The following is a 17,407-nucleotide window of genomic DNA, read 5'->3' as shown; positions in this document are numbered from 1 at the left end:
CCTGGATATTAATTTAAAAAAAAAATAAGCTCAGTGGACTTCCCTGGTGGTCCAGTGGTTAAGTCTCTGTGCTTCCACTGCAGAAGGCACAGGTTCGATTCCTTGTCAAGGAACTAAGATGCCACATGCCACGTGGTGCAGCCAAACAAAACAAAAAAGGAGGAGGCAGATTTCTCATCATGGAAGTTAAAGTACTGAATAGTACATTAAATAGTTCTTTTTGAAAAATGAGCTCAAGAACTATATAATTTAAGAAGAAAATACTGGTTTGCGTGAGAGCAACACTTGCCGTTCAGGCTGTTCCTGCCCCTGGGGGAATGTGGATCTAGTCCTGGCAAATTTTACATTTTTAAAACAACTTTATTAAGATATAATTGATATACAATAAGCTACCATTTTTAAAGATCAAAATTTTTTGTTTTAAATATATAATGTATATACATCCTTGAACCCATACCACAATTAAGACAGTCAGTATATCCACCCTGGGATTTTCCTCATACTCTTCTGAAACGCCCTTTCTCCCACCTCTCTTTGTCTCTGTTGTAGCCACTGGTATGTTTTCTATACCTAAATATCAGTTTGCATTTTGTAGGATTTTATATGAATTGAAGCACACATGTAAAATATTCTGTTTGTTATATGCTCTTTTTCTCAGCATAATTATTCTGAAATTGATCCATTTTTTTGCCTGGATTGATAGTTCATTTCTTTTTATTGTAGGGTAGTATTCCATGTGTAGGTATAACATAATTTGTTTATCCATTCACTTAATTGTGGATATCAGACAGACTGTTTCTCCATTTGGATTGCTTTCGGGCTTGGACGTTAGGAATAAAGCTGCTGTGGACATTAGTGTGGAAGGATGTGTATGGACATTTGCTTTAAGTTCCCTAGGAGTGGAATGACCAGATCATATAGTAGATGTGTATTTAACTTTCTAAGAAACTGTTGGTCATTTTCCAAAGAACTTGGATCATTCTTTGCACCTGCTAGCAGTGTTTGAGAGTTCCAGTTCCACCACATTCAAACCACTGCCTCCTGGTATCTTTTCATGTGGCTAGTTTTCTGAAAAGCATATAAGTTTGGTAAGTTCAGTTTACCAGTTTTTTCTTTCACAGATCTTTCTTTTGTCATATTTAAGAAATCTTTGCCTAACCGACAGAGAGATTTATTCCTCTGTTTTCTTCTGAGTTTTATAGTTTAAACTCTTATATTTAGGTCTGTGATCCATTTGAAAGTAGTTTTTGTATATGGTGTGAAGTATGGATTGAAGTTTATCTTTTTGTACATGGATATCCAGTTGTTCCAGCGTTTTTTTGTTGAAAAGGTTACTCTTTCTCCACAGCATTGCCTTTGTACCTTTGCTGAAAATCAGTGTAGTCCATATTTGTGTGGATATATTTCTGGACTCTTTTTTAAATAGTAAGTCTTAGTCCAGCTTCCCCAGTAGAGGGGATGTTGGGGACCATGGCAGGTCTGGGTGGCCTCAGAGCCTGCTGCGCACTGAGCCCTGCACCTGTACCTCCGTCCTGGCTGCCAGTGGCTGGAGGTGCGCCCAGGGCCCATAGGACAGGTGGGCACAGAGGTCGTCTGTGCTTGGGGGGCCGAGTGAGGTGAGGTTCTGGTGCCCCTCAGAGTATCGCGGGAGTTCGGTGAGGGGCCTGCACACTGCTGTGCTCTCCATCCTTTTCCAATTCTGAAGCATCGAGAACACCATGAGGTAGCAGTCATTCAATGGGGAGTTTCTCTACTGTGAACTAGGGGCCTCCTGCTAGGGTCTCAGTTCTTGGCTAGTCCCAGAACTCGAGGTTGCCTTGTGTGTGCCAGCAACAGGTACAGTTATGGGCAGGAAAGGAAGGACAGTGACTCTTAGTCTGTGAAGATAGGCAGAAATGGTGAGCTATCAACGACCCATCTGTGGGTCCAGCTCAGTCCTGTGCGGCTGCTCCGTGGAGTAGTCCTGTGCATGTGGCTTTTGTCACTCCAGGACTCACTTCAGGACAGAACTACTCTGCGGTCCTGAGTTTCCCACCCAAGATGGGGTCCTGCTGCGGAGTCCAGGGCCCCGTCCTCAGCTCCTCAGGAGAGTGCACCAGCGTGGAGCCAGGGGGCGTGCCCGACTCACACAGCACTGGACACGCACATCCAGCCTTCTCACAGTGGTGCCACAGAGTCAGAGAAAGTCACAGCCTTGGGAATGTGCTCCAATGAAAAACAGTCTGCAAGCTTAGGAAAATAATTTTGTGTGGAATGATGCTGTGTTGAAAAACAGTTCTGTGTGTCTTTCCCACCTTGGTGTGGATCAGCAGGGCTGAGGCAGCAGGTGTGTTTCCAGAAGTGTAACCGGAGATTGCCTGGAATCCAGAAACTCCAGGTCACAGCATATGCAGTAAAGAGGACAAGAGGAATTGGGGTACCGTTCGTGTTGGTGGCAGGCAGGTGCACCCAAGACAGGGGTGTTCCACCGCTGGTAGCCACAGCCCATTTGGGGTCCTAACCCTGAAATCCTCAAGCCAGGTGGTCAGGGAGCTGCAAAATCTTCTGGGCCAGCCCAGCCTACAATCCTAAGATGTTCTTCACTGTGTTTGAATCATCTCCCCCGGACCCATGGGGAGAAATCTAGATGAGGCTTAAGAATTAGTGCTGAGAACTTGAGTCTTATAGTTAAACCTTGAAACACAGTGTTTTCAGCACAGGGTGTTTAAGTGAATGGAAGGATTTTAATGCCTTTTTCAAGGAGGGTGTCTCCATATTGGCAAAACTAGAGAATAAATGGGTCTTAAATAAACAGTCTTAAATCCAGTAGCATTTGTCTTCTACCTTTGTTCTTTTTAAAAGTTGTTTGTGTTTCCATCTGAATTTTAGAATTAGCTGATCAGTTTCTACAAAAACACTTCTGGAAATCTAACTGGAATTGTGCTGAAACTATAGATCACTTTCAGAAGAGTTGACATGGTATTGAATTTTCTGCTGAACTGAACTGAACTGAGCTGAATCTGCTAGCTCTGAGAGGACAGAGAGTGTCTTATACAGTGTCTGCCAGCCCAGCTCCCAGTCTGCAAAAATAGGGGCTCTATAAAGACTTGTTTGATGAATCATTGAAAGAATTGCCTTCACTTTCTGTAGTTTAGTCGTTGAAGGACTTTTCTAATAGATTCTAGATACATTGAAACAAACATGCATTCTTGGGTTCTAAGAAAGTGAAGGAAATTCCCAGGAGCATTGAAGAAATGGGAAAGAAAAGGACATCAAGATAAAATGCTTTAGGGAGCTGAGAGCTATAGGAAAGAAAGCTGGGGTAACACTTGGGGCAAATACTGGAGTTAGTGCCAGGAGGTTAAGTAAGCTTAATCCCCCAAGGGCTCTGCTCTCAGCCCTAACCACAACAACACAAGAGAAGACTCTATACATGGACATCACCAGATGGTCAACACCAAAATCAGATTGATTATATTCTTTGCAGCCAAAGATGGAGAAGCTCTGTACAGTCAACAAAAACAAGACCAGGAGCTGACTGTGGCTCAGATCATGAACTCCTTATTGCCAAATTTAGACTGAAATTGAAGAAAGTAGGGAAAACCGCTAGACCATTCAGGTATGACCTAAATCAAATCCCTTATGGTTATACAGTGGAAGTGAGAAATAGATTTAAGGGTCTAGATGTGATAGATAGAGTGCTTGATGAACTATGGAATGAGGTTCGTGACATTGTACAGAAGACAGAGATCAAGACCATCCCCATGGAAAAGAAATGCAGGCCTTACAAATAGCTGTGAAAAGAAGAGAGGCAAAAAGCAAAGGAGAAAAGGAAAGATATAAGCATCTGAATGCAGAGTTCCAAAGAAGAGATAAGAAAGCCTTCTTCAGCAATCAGTGCAAAGAAATAGAGGAAAACAACAGAATGGGAAAGGCTAGAGATCTCTTCAAGAAAATAAGAGATACCAAGGGAACATTTCATGCAAAGATGGGCTCGATAAAGGACAGAAATGGTCTGGACCTAACAGAAGCAGAAGATATTAAGAAGTGGTGGCAAGAATACACGGAAGAACTGTACAAAAATGATCTTCATGACCCAGATAATCATGATGATGAGATCACTAATCTAGAGCCAGACATCATGGAATGTGAAGTCAAGTGGCCTTAGAAAGCATCACTACGAACAAAGCTAGTGGAGGTGATGGAATTCCAGTTGAGCTGTTTCAAATCCTGAAAGATGATGCTGTGAAAGTGCTGCACTCAATATGCCAGCAAATTTGGAAAACTCAGCAGAGGCCACAGGACTGGAAAAGGTCAGTTTTCATTCTAATTCCAAAGAAAGGCAATGCCAAAGAATGCTCAAACTACCGCACAATTTCACTCATCTCACATGCTAGTAAAGTAATGCTCAAAATTCTCCAAGCCAGACTTCAGCAATACGTGAACCGTGAACTCCCTGATGTTCAAGCTGATTTTAGAAAAGGCAGAGGAACCAGAGATCAAATTGCCAACATCCGCTGGATCATTGAAAAAGCAAGAGAGTTCCAGAAGAACATCTATTTCTGCTTTATTGACTATGCCAAAGCCTTTGACTGTGTGGATCACAGTAAACTGTGGAAAATTCTGAAAGAGATGGAAATACCAGACCACCTAACCTGCCTCTTGAGAAATCTGTATGCAGGTCAGGAAGCAACAGTTAGAACTGGACATGGAAAAACCGACTGGTTCCAAATAGGAAAAGGAGTACGTCAAGGCTGCATATTGTCACCCTGCTTATTTAACTTCTATGCAGAGTACATCATGAGAAACGCTGGACTGGAAGAAACACAAGCTGGAATCAAGATTGCCGGGAGAAATATCAATCACCTCAGATATGCAGATGACACCACCCTTATGGCAGAAAGTGAAGAGGAGCCAAAAAGCCTCTTGATGAAAGTGAAAGAGGAGAGTGAAAAAGTTGGCTTAAAGCTCAACATTCAGAAAACGAAGATCATGGCATCTGGTCCCATCACTTCATGGGAAATAGATGGGGAAACAGTAGAAACAGTGTCAGACTTTATTTTTTTGGGCTCCAAAATCACTGCAGATGGTGACTGCAGCCATGAAATTAAAAGACGCTTACTCTTTGGAAGAAAAGTTATGACTAACCTAGATAGTATATTCTAAAGCAGAGACATTACTTTGCTGACTAAGGTCCGTCTAGTCAAGGCTATGGTTTTTCCTGTGGTCATGTATGGATGTGAGAGTTGAACTGTGAAGAAGGCTGAGCGCCGAAGAATTGATGCTTTTGAACTGTGGTGTTGGAGAAGACTCTTGAGAGTCCTTGGACTGCAAGGAGATCCAACCAGTCCATTCTGAAGGAGATCAACCCTGGGATTTCTTCGGAACGAATGATGCTAAAGCTGAAGCGCCAGTACTTTGGCCACCTCATGCAAAGAGTTGACTCATTGGAAAAGACTCTGATGCTGGGAGGGATTGGGGGCAGGAGGAGAAGGGGACGACCCAGGATGAGATGGTTGGATGGCATCACGGATTCGATGGACGTGAGTCTGAGTGAACTCCGGGAGATGGTGATGGACAGGGAGGCCTGGCGTGCTGCGATTCATGGGATCGCAAAGAGTTGGACTCGACTGAGTGACTGGACTGAACTGAACTGAGTTTTCTGAGTCATGAAACATGGTATCTTTTTATTTAAATCTTATTCCTCTGTTTGTAGTTTTCAGTATACAGGTTTTTCACATCTTTGTCAAATATATACTTATATATATTTTGTTGATGCTATTAGAGATTGTCTTACTATGTTTTAATTTCAGATTGTTCATCACAGTTAGAAATACAGTTTTTTTTATGTTGTTCTTATATTTTCTTAAACTTTGCTTTACCTCATGTCTTCTAGGAGCTTTTAAAAACTCTTTTCCAGCAGATTTTCTTCCTGGAGGATAAAGACAGTTTAATTCTTCCTTTCTATTTTGATCTTTTTTCAAATCATTTGTTTTATTTTTGGCTGTGCTGGGTCTTTATTGCTGCATGCAGGCTTTCTCTGATTGTGCTTGGGCTTCTCTTGTTGCAGAGTTCAGGCTCTAGGGCATGCAAGCTTCAGTAGCTGTGGCACATCGGCTCAGTAGTTGTGACTTGTGGGTTCTAGAATGTGGACTCAGTAGTTTGGCACACCGTCTTAATCTTTCTGGACCAGTGATTGAATAGGTGTCCTCTGCATTGGCAGGTGGATTCTTAACCATTGGACCACCAGGGTAGTGGTGATCTTTTTTATTTCTTTTGCTTTACTGATTGCTCCAGTATAGTGTTGAGTTGAAGTGGTGAAAGCAGATATCGTGTCTTGTTCCTTATCTTAGTGGGGGACACTCAGTCTTTCATTCTTAAGTGTGCTGTTGGTTTTGGGCTTTCACAGATGCTGTATATCTGGCACATTAAGGAAGTTCTTCTATTTCTCATTTGTGGTAAGTTTTTATTAGGATTGGATGTTAATTTTTGTCAAAAGCTTTTTCTGCGCCTATTACAATGATCATATGGGATTTCTTTTTATTTATTGCTGAATTATATTGACTGATTTTTCAAGTGGTAAAGTAACCCTACATTTCTGAAAGAAATCCCACTTAGTTATGATCTGTTATACTTTTTGTATATTATTTTATTCAGTTTGCTTGCATTTAGTTTAGAATGTTTGCATCTATGTCCATGAAGGATGTTTATATTCAGTTTTCTTACAATGTTGTTATCAGATTTGGTGTCAGGGTAATTTTGGCGTCGTTGAATGAGTTGGGAAGTATTGCTTCATTTTCCGTCTTCTAAAAGAGTCTCTGTAGTAATATTATTTCCTTTTAAATATTTGATAGAATTTTCCTGTTCTGTTCTTCTAATGCGGAAGTGTGATGTTTTTTAGGAGGCTTTAGAACAGCACATTTTTTCTTTAACACAAATGAAGCAGTTCAGGTTTTCTTTTTCTTCCTAGGTGAGCTTTGACAGTTCATGTTTTTTCAAGCAATACGTTTTGTCTAATTTCTTTAACATTTTGGCATAAAAGTTGCAATATTTCTCTATTATATTTTCAATATCTCTAGAATCTACTACTGTCATTTCTCTCATTCTTGTTATTGATAATTTGTCATTATCCCTTACTAGTCTTGTTAAAAGTTTAACACTTTAGATTAAATATTTTTAAACATTGTAAATGCTAAATAAAACCTTGCTTCAAGTTTATATGTAGCTTATGGGCCACCCTTTGTCTACCAAGTCTTAAAGGAAAAAAGTAAGCAGAAAATATTAAACTTAACTAGGTTCCCATTCAGAACAAGGGCCAGTAGATAGGCATTATCACATATATAAAACCTCAGGGAATATAACATGTCTGACCTCATTTTGAAAAAAATAATTTTTTTAATGGTAAGTTTAAGCCATTCAAGAGAAATCAAAATGACTAAGAATAATCTTGATGAGCTAATTAAGAATAAAGATTAAAATCTTTAAATATGGAACCAATCCTTAACAACTATGAAAATTAAAACTATAGAATAGTATTAAAATATTATGAACTTCCTTGGTGATACAGTGGATAAGAATCCACCTGCCAGTGCAGAGGACACCTGTGTCCTTCTATTTCTGGTTCAGGAAGATTCCACATGCTGCAAACAAGTAAAGTGCAAGCACCACAGCTACTGAGCCCTTGCTCCAGAGCCCATGAGCTGCAGCTGCTGAGGCCCCATGCTGTAAGTGCACAGGCCTAGAGCCTGTGCTTCGCAGTGAGAGACACCCCCACACTGAGCAGCCTGTGCTCCACAGTGAAAATAGCCCTTGCTCACTGCAGCTAGAGAAAGCCTGTGTGCAGCAACGAAGACCCGGTGTAAACCCCTCAAAATAGAATATATGTTATAAACTTTGACAAAGTACAAGCAATAATATAACTAAGAAGGCAAGAGGAAGCAGGGACTAGTGAACTATGAGAATGCATATTAACAATTAAATGTTAATATGCTAAGTTTTTAAGCTTTTCCCTGGCCTTTTCATTCTCCTTTTCCTTTTTTTTTTTAAAAATAATGAATGGTAGCGTTTTTCTTTCTTTTAATTCAAAGGCAATCCATTTAATATTTTTATTGTGATGTATATAACATAGTGACATTGTAATAGAATTATGTCCATATTTGTAGCCTTTCCTATGTAAGTACAGAGTTTCAGAATGATTTTTGCCTACTTAGAATGGGGTTTATTTCTTAGGGGTATGGCTGTGGCTAAATCTGTTTACTTTTTTGTTGTGCTTGTATATGTTGCTTGCATCATTTAAAATAAACCTGTATTTTTTCACCAACTGGTATTTTCTCATTGTTTTAAAGACAAGTATCTTACTGTCAGAAGTTATTGTTCTTAGATTGTGGTACAGTTTTTCACTGTGTTCTAATTATACTAAACCCTTATAGAATAATGTTATGGATGATATGATATATAAACAATTTCTCCCTTATATTTTAATTTAATCTTTATATATTTTTATTATGAAATTCGATTTGTTAATTAAGCCTTTTGAGTAGTGGTGTCCCATTTGAATCCTCTTCACCAGAAAAGTACCATATCAGTTAGGAATATAGAAAGCCTTTTTGATTTTTCAAATAAAGACAACTTAATTATGGCAGTTGGTTATGCAGGTGTTAAAAAGACTGAAAAATCCAAAAGGGAAGGGGGCTTTTGGAGAAGCAAACAAGAAGAATGGGTAATGCCTAAGGATTAGAAGCTTGTGTCACTCATGGGCTATAGAGCCCACAAATCTAGACCTGCTGCTACACTGTTGAGCACTGTAGGTCGGTTCCGGACCTGCCAGGGAGGTGCCGCTTTGACTGGGGATGGCGCCATCCACAGGGTTCTGTTTCTTTGTGTGTTCTATCCCAGCAACTCCAGCATTTGACAGTCCCCAGCTTCTGACTTGCTCTACTTTCTGGTCTCCAACCAGAAAAAAACAGAACCTAACAAAGCCAGCTTGCAGAGGAGCCTCCAGCCTCTCGCAGAGCTGAGCTGAGCAGAGGACAGATTGAGGCCTCTGGTGGCTCAGTTAACATGCAGTTAAATGAGTGTATAAGTAAACCATGTATGTCTATAGTTATAAAAGTTAGGTTTTATGTTTCTAGTCCTAAGAACTTTAAAAGACATATCCAAAATATTTTTAATCTCTGAAATGATTAATAGTATTGTAAATGATATAGGAATGGCAGCAGGACAAATGTTTGTCTGGACACAGTCCTGTGCCTAATGGATGCACATTAGGTAAATGCTTTTTCCCTCCCTCATAACAAGCAGTGGTTAGGAATACTAGGGGGCTTCCCTGGTGGCTCAGCGGTAGAGAATTCACCTACAGTGCAGGAGTCGCAGGAGATGCAGGTTCAATCTGTCGGTCAGAAGATCCCCTGGAGCAGGGCATGGGCAACCCACTCCAGAATTCTTGCCTGGAGAATGCCATGGACAGAGGAACCTGGCGGGCTACAGTTCATAGGGTTGCAAAAAGTCAGACACAACTGAAGTGACTTAGGACTTAGCACGTACACAGGAATACTAGAACTATTGTCATACTTAAAATGTTGAAATATTATGAAGACTGAGGGATGGAATTTGGAGTATCAGAGAATTTAGTACTCCCTCTACCAGCTTGCTCATATGCATACCCTTATTATCACCGTTCCAAAATATTCAGGGCATTATAGTCCTTGTTCTAGTGTGGAAATACAAAGCAATAGTGAACCTAAATCTGTTACCTTGTTCACAGTTGCAAGTATAGTTTATCCTTAGAGGAAATATGTTTTCTCAAGAAACATCAACTTGTCTAAATTTTTAAATCATGATAATTTTTCTGACTTTTCCGTTAAAACTTCAACAAACATGCCATTCTGTTCACATTTATCTATACTTGTCCATAGAAGATGATCTTAAAATTGCTTGCTTAGCTTTGGAAATCTGTATTTGATTGCTTTTGTATATATTAAATTTCTATCTATGTAAATGGTTTTTTATTTGGTATTCTAGACATTTATATTCATTCACTCAGGTATGTTACATGTCTCTGAGAACCAGGTTTTTAATTAATAAATTTTCTCTGAACTATTGGAGTACCATAGAGGAATCTCACTTCTCATACATAAATGGTGTGCTTGGAGACAGATCAGCTCTAAGATAGTACCCAACTCCCAACCACATTCTGTCCTTTGTTCCTTCTCTTATGACAAATATCTGGAGTTGCCTATCTCTGGACATGAAGAGCTTTGAGGATATATCTATGATCATTATCAGTAGATTAGGAAGAAAAGCTTCCCAGGGAAAGAGCAGTTAGTTCTTGGAGATGTCCGCATGTATCCGGCCCTTGATTGTGCTCTGCTGTGCTGTGCTAAGTCACTTCAGTCATAGTGGTAGTAAAGACACTAGCCAAACCACAGATGTGGGGAGTGACGGCCGGGCTTATATGAGCTGGTCTGAGTCTAGAGGGAGTGCCTTTCCAGAGCATAACAGAGGGGGTTTCCTCTCACACAAAATTACTTCGTTCACACTAACTTCCAAATGAAAGAGTATCTGAAAACAGTGTCTTTGGAACAAGTTCTTGTTCATTAATGGAAGAACTAATTAAATTTCATCCATCCAGATTGAAGTGGATTATAGTCCATTTTTTTAACTCTCTGCTCTATTTTCTCCACTAGAAATATCATCTCATGTAGTTGTAATCTCATCATGTTGTGTGTTGTCATTTTATCTTGTAGTTCTCTTTAAGGTTTTCTTATTGTACCTATTTATGTATTTCAGTGGGAGAACTGAAGTTCAGTCAGTTCAGTATGGCAAAGAAAAGGCAAATAAAGACAGAGTGTTTGCAAGGTAAGTGACGTCTAATTAAGTGTCTTGAGTTGTTTCCAAAGCAAGATTAAAATTACTAAAAACTCTTTTCCCACATATGATCACAGAGTTACCACATGATCCTGTCTTTAGTTAAACAATAAATTATGTTGGGGAAAAAATGCTACATTTTGTTGGAAGTTTTTTTTTTCCTTTTGTTAACACTTTCGAAAAACATAACTCATGTATTATCCAGCCCATTTCCATCTTTCTTTAAATCATATTGTTAAGTTGCTTTATTTTGGTACTATTTTGTTATCTTCATTTGTTAAGATCTATAAATAACCAGTTTGGTTTTTAAAAGTGAGATGACATGATCAGATTTGTGGTTTGGAAAATAGTTTTATGAGTAAGGACAGAAAATGAATTGGAAGTAAAGACTGGATACCCAGAGAGCAGTTAGGCAGTAATCCAAATGAAAATAGCCAAGGCCTGAACTAAAACACTGGTAATGAAATGGTTAATTGGGAACAAATTTGAGGAATTTACTTTGTGGGTAGAGCTAGCACAAATCCTTGACCAGTTGGTGGAGGTATGTGAGAGACAGGAGTATCTGGAAAAGACTACCAGATTGGAGTGATGCAAATTGGACAGGGGTTACAGGAGAAACGGAGAAGGCAATGGCACCCCACTCCAGTACTCTTGCCTGGAAAATCCCATGGGCAGAGGAGCCTGGTGGGCTGCAGTCCATGGGGTTTTGAGGAGTCGGACACGACTGAGCGACTCCACTTTCACTTTTCACTTTCATGGATTGGAGAAGGAAATGGCAACCCACTCCAGTGTTCTTGCCTGGAGAATCCCAGGGACGGGGGAGCCTGGTAGGCTGCCGTCTATGGGGTCACACAGAGTTGGACACGACTGAAGTGACTTAGCAGTAGCAGTACAGGAGAAAACAGATAGTAATAGAAAAGTTAAACTGCACAGGTCTAGTTTGAGATGTCTGAGCAGTAATCTAACAGTATTATCCAGTAGATGATTACATAATTAGAGCTGATGAAGGAGAATGACCAGATTGGTGGCAGCAAATATTAAATTGAAGACCTACCATGCTGAACATTATTTCAGGCCCTGGAAATACAGTGAAGAACAAGATAGACATCTTGAGTCTAATGAAGTTTAAACTCTAACTGGTGCAACAGAGACCTACAGTAGGTAAAGGACTGTGGCAGGGAAGGCCGTGAAGCTGGAGCCCATAATGGGCCAGAGTGTGCAAGGCCGTAGTCAAGGAAATAGAGTGGCTGGCGGCAGCTGGAGTCTCTGTGGCCCTGTGCTGGGAATGGTAAGCACTTAGGAGTGTAAGTAGGAGCCACGGGGACTGAGAGCCTGGGAGGGATGTAAACTGACTTACATTTTTTAAAAATATGGTAGCATTCTCATGCTTTGGAGTGATAAACTGAAATATTTCCAAATATCGTATGGTTTCTAAGATTTGCTTCAGAAAAATTGGTGGGAAAGGCAAAACAAGATTCTCATGATGTTGATGGCTAAACCTGGGTCCTGAGTACATGGAGTTTATCAAACTTTTCTTTCTACTTTGTTTATGTTTGAAATGTTCAAAATAAAAATAAAGGGGAGGGTGGAAGATTATCCTGGCTGCTGGGGTAGGATCACTCTATGGGGTGTGAATGGAAAGAGAGTGATCAGGTAATCTCATAATGGCTCATACTTATTTTGTACTTATCTGTGCCAGTCAGTTTTTGTATGTTAACTCACAGTTTCCATACTCAGTGAATTACTGTAGTAAATCTAATACAAATGAGAAAACTGAGTAAGTTTGAATAACATACCTGAGATAGTTATGTAGATAGTGAGGGATGCAGATGAGATTCTAACCAGGTATCCTAGGTTCTAACCACACTTTTAACCTCTTTGCAGTAGTTTTTACTGTTCTGCATCAGACAAGTGACTGTTTGATTCCTTCCCTGCCACAGATGTGAACGATGATCCTATTTATTGTCTGTCTCCTGCACTAGGATGTCAACTCTAGGAGGATGGCAGTTCCTCCTCCTTACCATAGTAGCCACAGCTCTTTAAAGAGTTCCTGTGCTGAGAGTCTGCTGCCAGTGGAGGCCTGAGAGTTTTAATAAATGAGAATTAGGCAATTTTGTTTTTGACTTTAATTTTCTTCTTAGTCTTTATCCGAAAGACCTCTCTGTTTTGTGTTTCTAGAGTAAAAAGTTTTTGTTTCCTTTTTCTTTCCTCTAAAAGTATAAATTGCTTTATTTTTTTCTACTCATATAAATGATAGTTCACTTTTTTTTTAAGTTCCAACAATGTCAAATAATGTAAAGAAAAAATTTGACCCCAAAACAATGTGTACTATTTAAAATTTTACCATATATATGCTCACCGAGATGTTTCTATGTATGTCTGTATTTGTTTCAAAAATTGTTTCATGCTTTTTCTTGCTTGTTTTTCTGTCAGCATATCATAGGAATTTTCTTTAGTGTTGAAAAATCTGCAGTCATTTATGTCAGTAAATCTTAAACAGCTAAGTCCTTTTAGCCTAATATGTAGCTTTAACTCTTAAGATTCTTCCCTTTGTTCTGCCACTTATCTGCCTGCAGAGTCAAGGGTCATTACTTAATCTGAGGCTGTGCCAGCACTATACCTGGAATGCTTGTAAAAATAAATAATAAATAATATTACAAGTACCTTTGAGTAAGGCATTTGAAACAGAATAATTAAAATGTGATTTTTGTGTGTTTGAATAATAAAATTTACTTAATTTTTTTTCTTCTTTCCTGATTTACCTTCATCCTGATTTGTCTATGAATAATCTACCCAATTGGAAAATTGTTGGTGAAAAATGCCTTGATACAGGAAAGATTTAGCTGGTCAGGGCTATAGCATTTTGCTGTGATGAGTTTAACTTGAATTGGAATGATATAATTCATTTTGGCATTTGTTCAAAGAAGTTTTGAAATTGGTTTATTTTGGCTTTATTTTTAGATTTATTGATGGAAATATTGTCTATTTCTCTATTAAATACAAATCTTAGTGTCATGTTAGTGTTTTGGTTATTCAGAAAGGAGAAAAAAAAAGAGTAAAAACACTTAAGTTGTCTACCCTAATAGATATGCCTACTGAAATTATTCAAATTCCTCCTTTCTACAGTCGTAGATACCCTTGTTTCCAGTTAGAAAATTCTAAGGACCTGTATAAAGGTAAAATGAACAGCAAAATGTTAATTTGAAATAATTTTCCATGAAATTGCTCTTGAGAAAGAAATAATTTACTTCCTATCAATTCTGCTTTAACTTAGAGTATATGTGTTTATTCTAGTTCTTAGTAGTATAACTTTTTTGCAACACTCCTTTCAGACTTGTTAAAATCAAAATAAATACTTTCCTGATTCTTCTCTGTTAAAACTGCACCATAACAAAATACTTATTTTTTTTAATTCTTTTCCTAACAAGAAGCTTAACTATTTTGCTGCTTGATATTTATAAAAACACTGAACATGATTTCAAAACTGGTTCTATTGTAATATGATATTCTACTATAAATACCAAATCATAGATGTATTATATGTTAATATTAATATCACATGCAAGTGACTTCCTTTATTTGTATGTGTTAAAGGTCTGTCTAGTCAAGGCTATGGTTTTTCCTGTGGTCATGTATGGATGTGAGAGTTGGACTGTGAAGAAGGCTGAGTGCCGAAGAATTGATGCTTTTGAACTGTGGCGTTGGAGAAGACTCTTGAGAGTCCCTTGGACTGCAAGGAGATCCAGCCAGTCCATTCTGAAGGAGATCAGCCCTGGGATTTCTTTGGAAGGAATGATGCTAAAGCTGAAGCTCCAGTACTTTGACCACCTCATGCGAAGAGTTGACTCATTGGAAAAGACTCTGATGCTGGGAGGGATTGGGGGCAGGAGGAGAAGGGGATGACACAGGATGAGATGGCTGGATGGCATCATGGACTCGATGGACGTGAGTCTGAGTGAACTCTGGGAGTTGGTGATGGACAGGGAGGCCTGGCGTGCTGCGATTCATGAGGTCGCGAAGAGTCGGACACGACTGAGTGACTGAACTGAACTGAATGCTTTAATATTTTGAGCATATCAGATTTTGAGAAATAATGCAGATAGTTACACCTGCATCTTAGTTCTTTTTTTCCCAGAGTGGTTCCCAATACATTTTATTTTTTCAATTTTATTTAAATATTAAAAAAAATTATTTTATATTGGAGTATAGTTGATTAACAATATTGTGTTAGTTTCAGATGGACAGCAAAGTGATTCGGTTACACATATACAAGTATTAATTCTTTTTCCATTTTGGTTATTACAGAATGTTGAACAGAACTCCTTGTGCTATATAGTAAGCCTTTCAGTTCAGTTCAGTCCAGTTCAGTCGCTCAGTCGTTTCTCTTTGCGACCGCATGAATCACAGCACGCCAGGCCTCCCTGTCCATTACCAACTCCGAGTTCACCCAAACTCATGTCCATCGAGTTGGTGATGCCATCCAGCCATCTCATCCTCTGTCGTCCCCTTCTCCTCCTGCCCCCAATCCCTCCCAGCATCAGGGTCTTTTCCAATGAGTCAACTCTTCTCATGAGGTGGCCAAAGTATTGGAGTTTCACCTTTAGCATCAGTCCTTCCAGTGAACACCCAAGACTGATCTCCTTTAGGATGGACTGGTTGGATCTCCTTGCAGTCCAAGGGAATCTCAAGAGTCTTCTCCAACACCACAGTTCAAAAGCATCAATTCTTCAGCGCTCAGCCTTCTTCACAGTCCAACTCTCACATCCGTACATGACCACAGGAAAAACCATAGCCTTGACTAGATAGACCTTTGTTGGCAAAGTAATAACTCTACTTTGAATATGCTGTCTAGGTTGGTCATAACTTTTCTTCCAGGGAGTAAGCGTCTTTTAATTTCATGGCTGCAGTCACCATCTGCAGTGATTTTGGAGCCCCCCAAAATAAAGTCCGACACTGTTTCCACTGTTTCCCCATCTATTTCCCATGAAGTGATGGGACCAGATGCCGTGATCTTCGTTTTCTGAATGTTGAGCTTTAAGCCAACTTTTTCACTCTCCTCTTTCACTTTCATCAAGAGGCTTTTTAGTTCCTCTTCAGTTTCTGCCATAAGGATGGTATCATCTGCATATATGAGGTTATTGTTGGTTATCTATTTAAATATAGCAGTGTGTACATATCAGTCCCAAACTCCCAATCTATCCCTGCCCCTCAGCTTTCCCCATTGATAACCATGTTTGTTCTGTAAGTCTTTGAGTCTGTTTCTGTTTTGTAAATGAGTTCATTTGTATCATTTTTTAAAGATTCCATGTGATAAGGGGTATTGTATGATACTTGCCTTTCTCTGTCTGACTTACGTCAGTTAGTAGTATGATCACTGGTCAGATAGTTCTTTGTTTTATATATACATCATTAAAGTGTGAAATTGTTTTAATTGGTTATCTTATAAAACAAATACGTAGTATTTAGTGACTGACAGAGCTAAAATTCCAATATGACGGGCCCCAAAGAAGTGTCATGTTTCTTTTGTTGCTGAAATTGTATGAATCCTCTTTGAAATAATAAGTCATCACTAGGATGGGGTTTTTATTAGTACTGTTTTAATGATCTTACTAGCTCTGAAAGACTAAGCTTTTCTGGGATTGTGGTAATCTGGTGCATATCTATCACAATACCCTGGAGGTTTTTAGTAATTATTTAATTATTCTGTTAGAGTATTAGAGATTTCTAGAACCCTTGCTCACTCCTTGGGATTTCAGTTGGCAGTATAAATAGATAGAAAAGGTTTCTCCTTAAACTTTTTATGTAACGTTGCTTTTTCAGCAATAATAAATATTAATTTATTTTTCTGATACATCAGTTCTTTGAATTGCTTCCAGACTTTTTCAATTGTCACATAATATCTAAGGAAAAAACAAAAAAATGTTCCCATGCAACAGAAAAATAAGGTGCCATGGTCAGAAAATAAATTTACCACATTGCAAACACTGATCAAGTGTGGTATTTTTTTCTCTGAAATTTCCACACTGAACAGGAAACATAGACAGCAAGCTTGAGTGGGTGGGTCTCTGAGGTTAAAACTGTTAATAAAATAAAATACCTTGAAATTTAGTTTTAAATGCAAAGCATTTCCATCCATGTTTAGTTTATTAACAACAGTAAAGTGTTCTGATGCTTTACATTAGGTGAGTATAACTAGATTTTTTTTCCTCCTTCAAATAACTCTTTCCCTCCTTTAGAAAATGAAAATAGGTGATCTCTGATTGTGGTTAGTGAACTCACTTAAACAGTTTACATTTAATAATCTAATATGTGAGTAATCTATTTATTACAGTAAGAATTAGCATTAATAGAAAAGGTATAAATATTATTTATTGTAATAATCTTTATTTCAGTTTAAAAAAAATCTAATACAGGAGATTATTTACTTTTTTGTGAATGATGAGGCAGACCGAGTATACCGAGTTATTTTCAAATCAGAAAATCCTGTAATTTAAACTCGTGATAGTGGGAAGTGTTTATGTTTAAATTACTTCAAATTCACTTATGAAAAGTGAAATCTGAG

The 17,407-nt window shown here is 38.7% G+C and overlaps 1 protein-coding gene across 3 annotated transcripts in view; it reads left to right on the top strand.

Moving 5' to 3' along the window:
• The window catches only part of PTPN4 (protein tyrosine phosphatase, non-receptor type 4), a 198,154-nt gene that overhangs the window by 124,236 nt on the left and 56,511 nt on the right, over window positions 1-17,407 (top strand). For all 3 annotated transcript variants that reach the window (XM_018061760.1, XM_018061766.1, XM_018061755.1), the window contains exon 13: window positions 10,768-10,836. In XM_018061760.1, the coding sequence (XP_017917249.1) occupies window positions 10,768-10,836 (69 nt within the window). The remainder of the gene's footprint in view (window positions 1-10,767; window positions 10,837-17,407) is intronic.

This window comes from Capra hircus, chromosome 2 (assembly GCF_001704415.2).
Source record: "Capra hircus breed San Clemente chromosome 2, ASM170441v1, whole genome shotgun sequence".
In the NCBI taxonomy this organism is placed as follows: domain Eukaryota; kingdom Metazoa; phylum Chordata; class Mammalia; order Artiodactyla; family Bovidae; genus Capra; species Capra hircus.
Note: the sequence above shows the minus strand (reverse complement) of the source record. Positions and strands in the feature narration are given on the sequence as shown.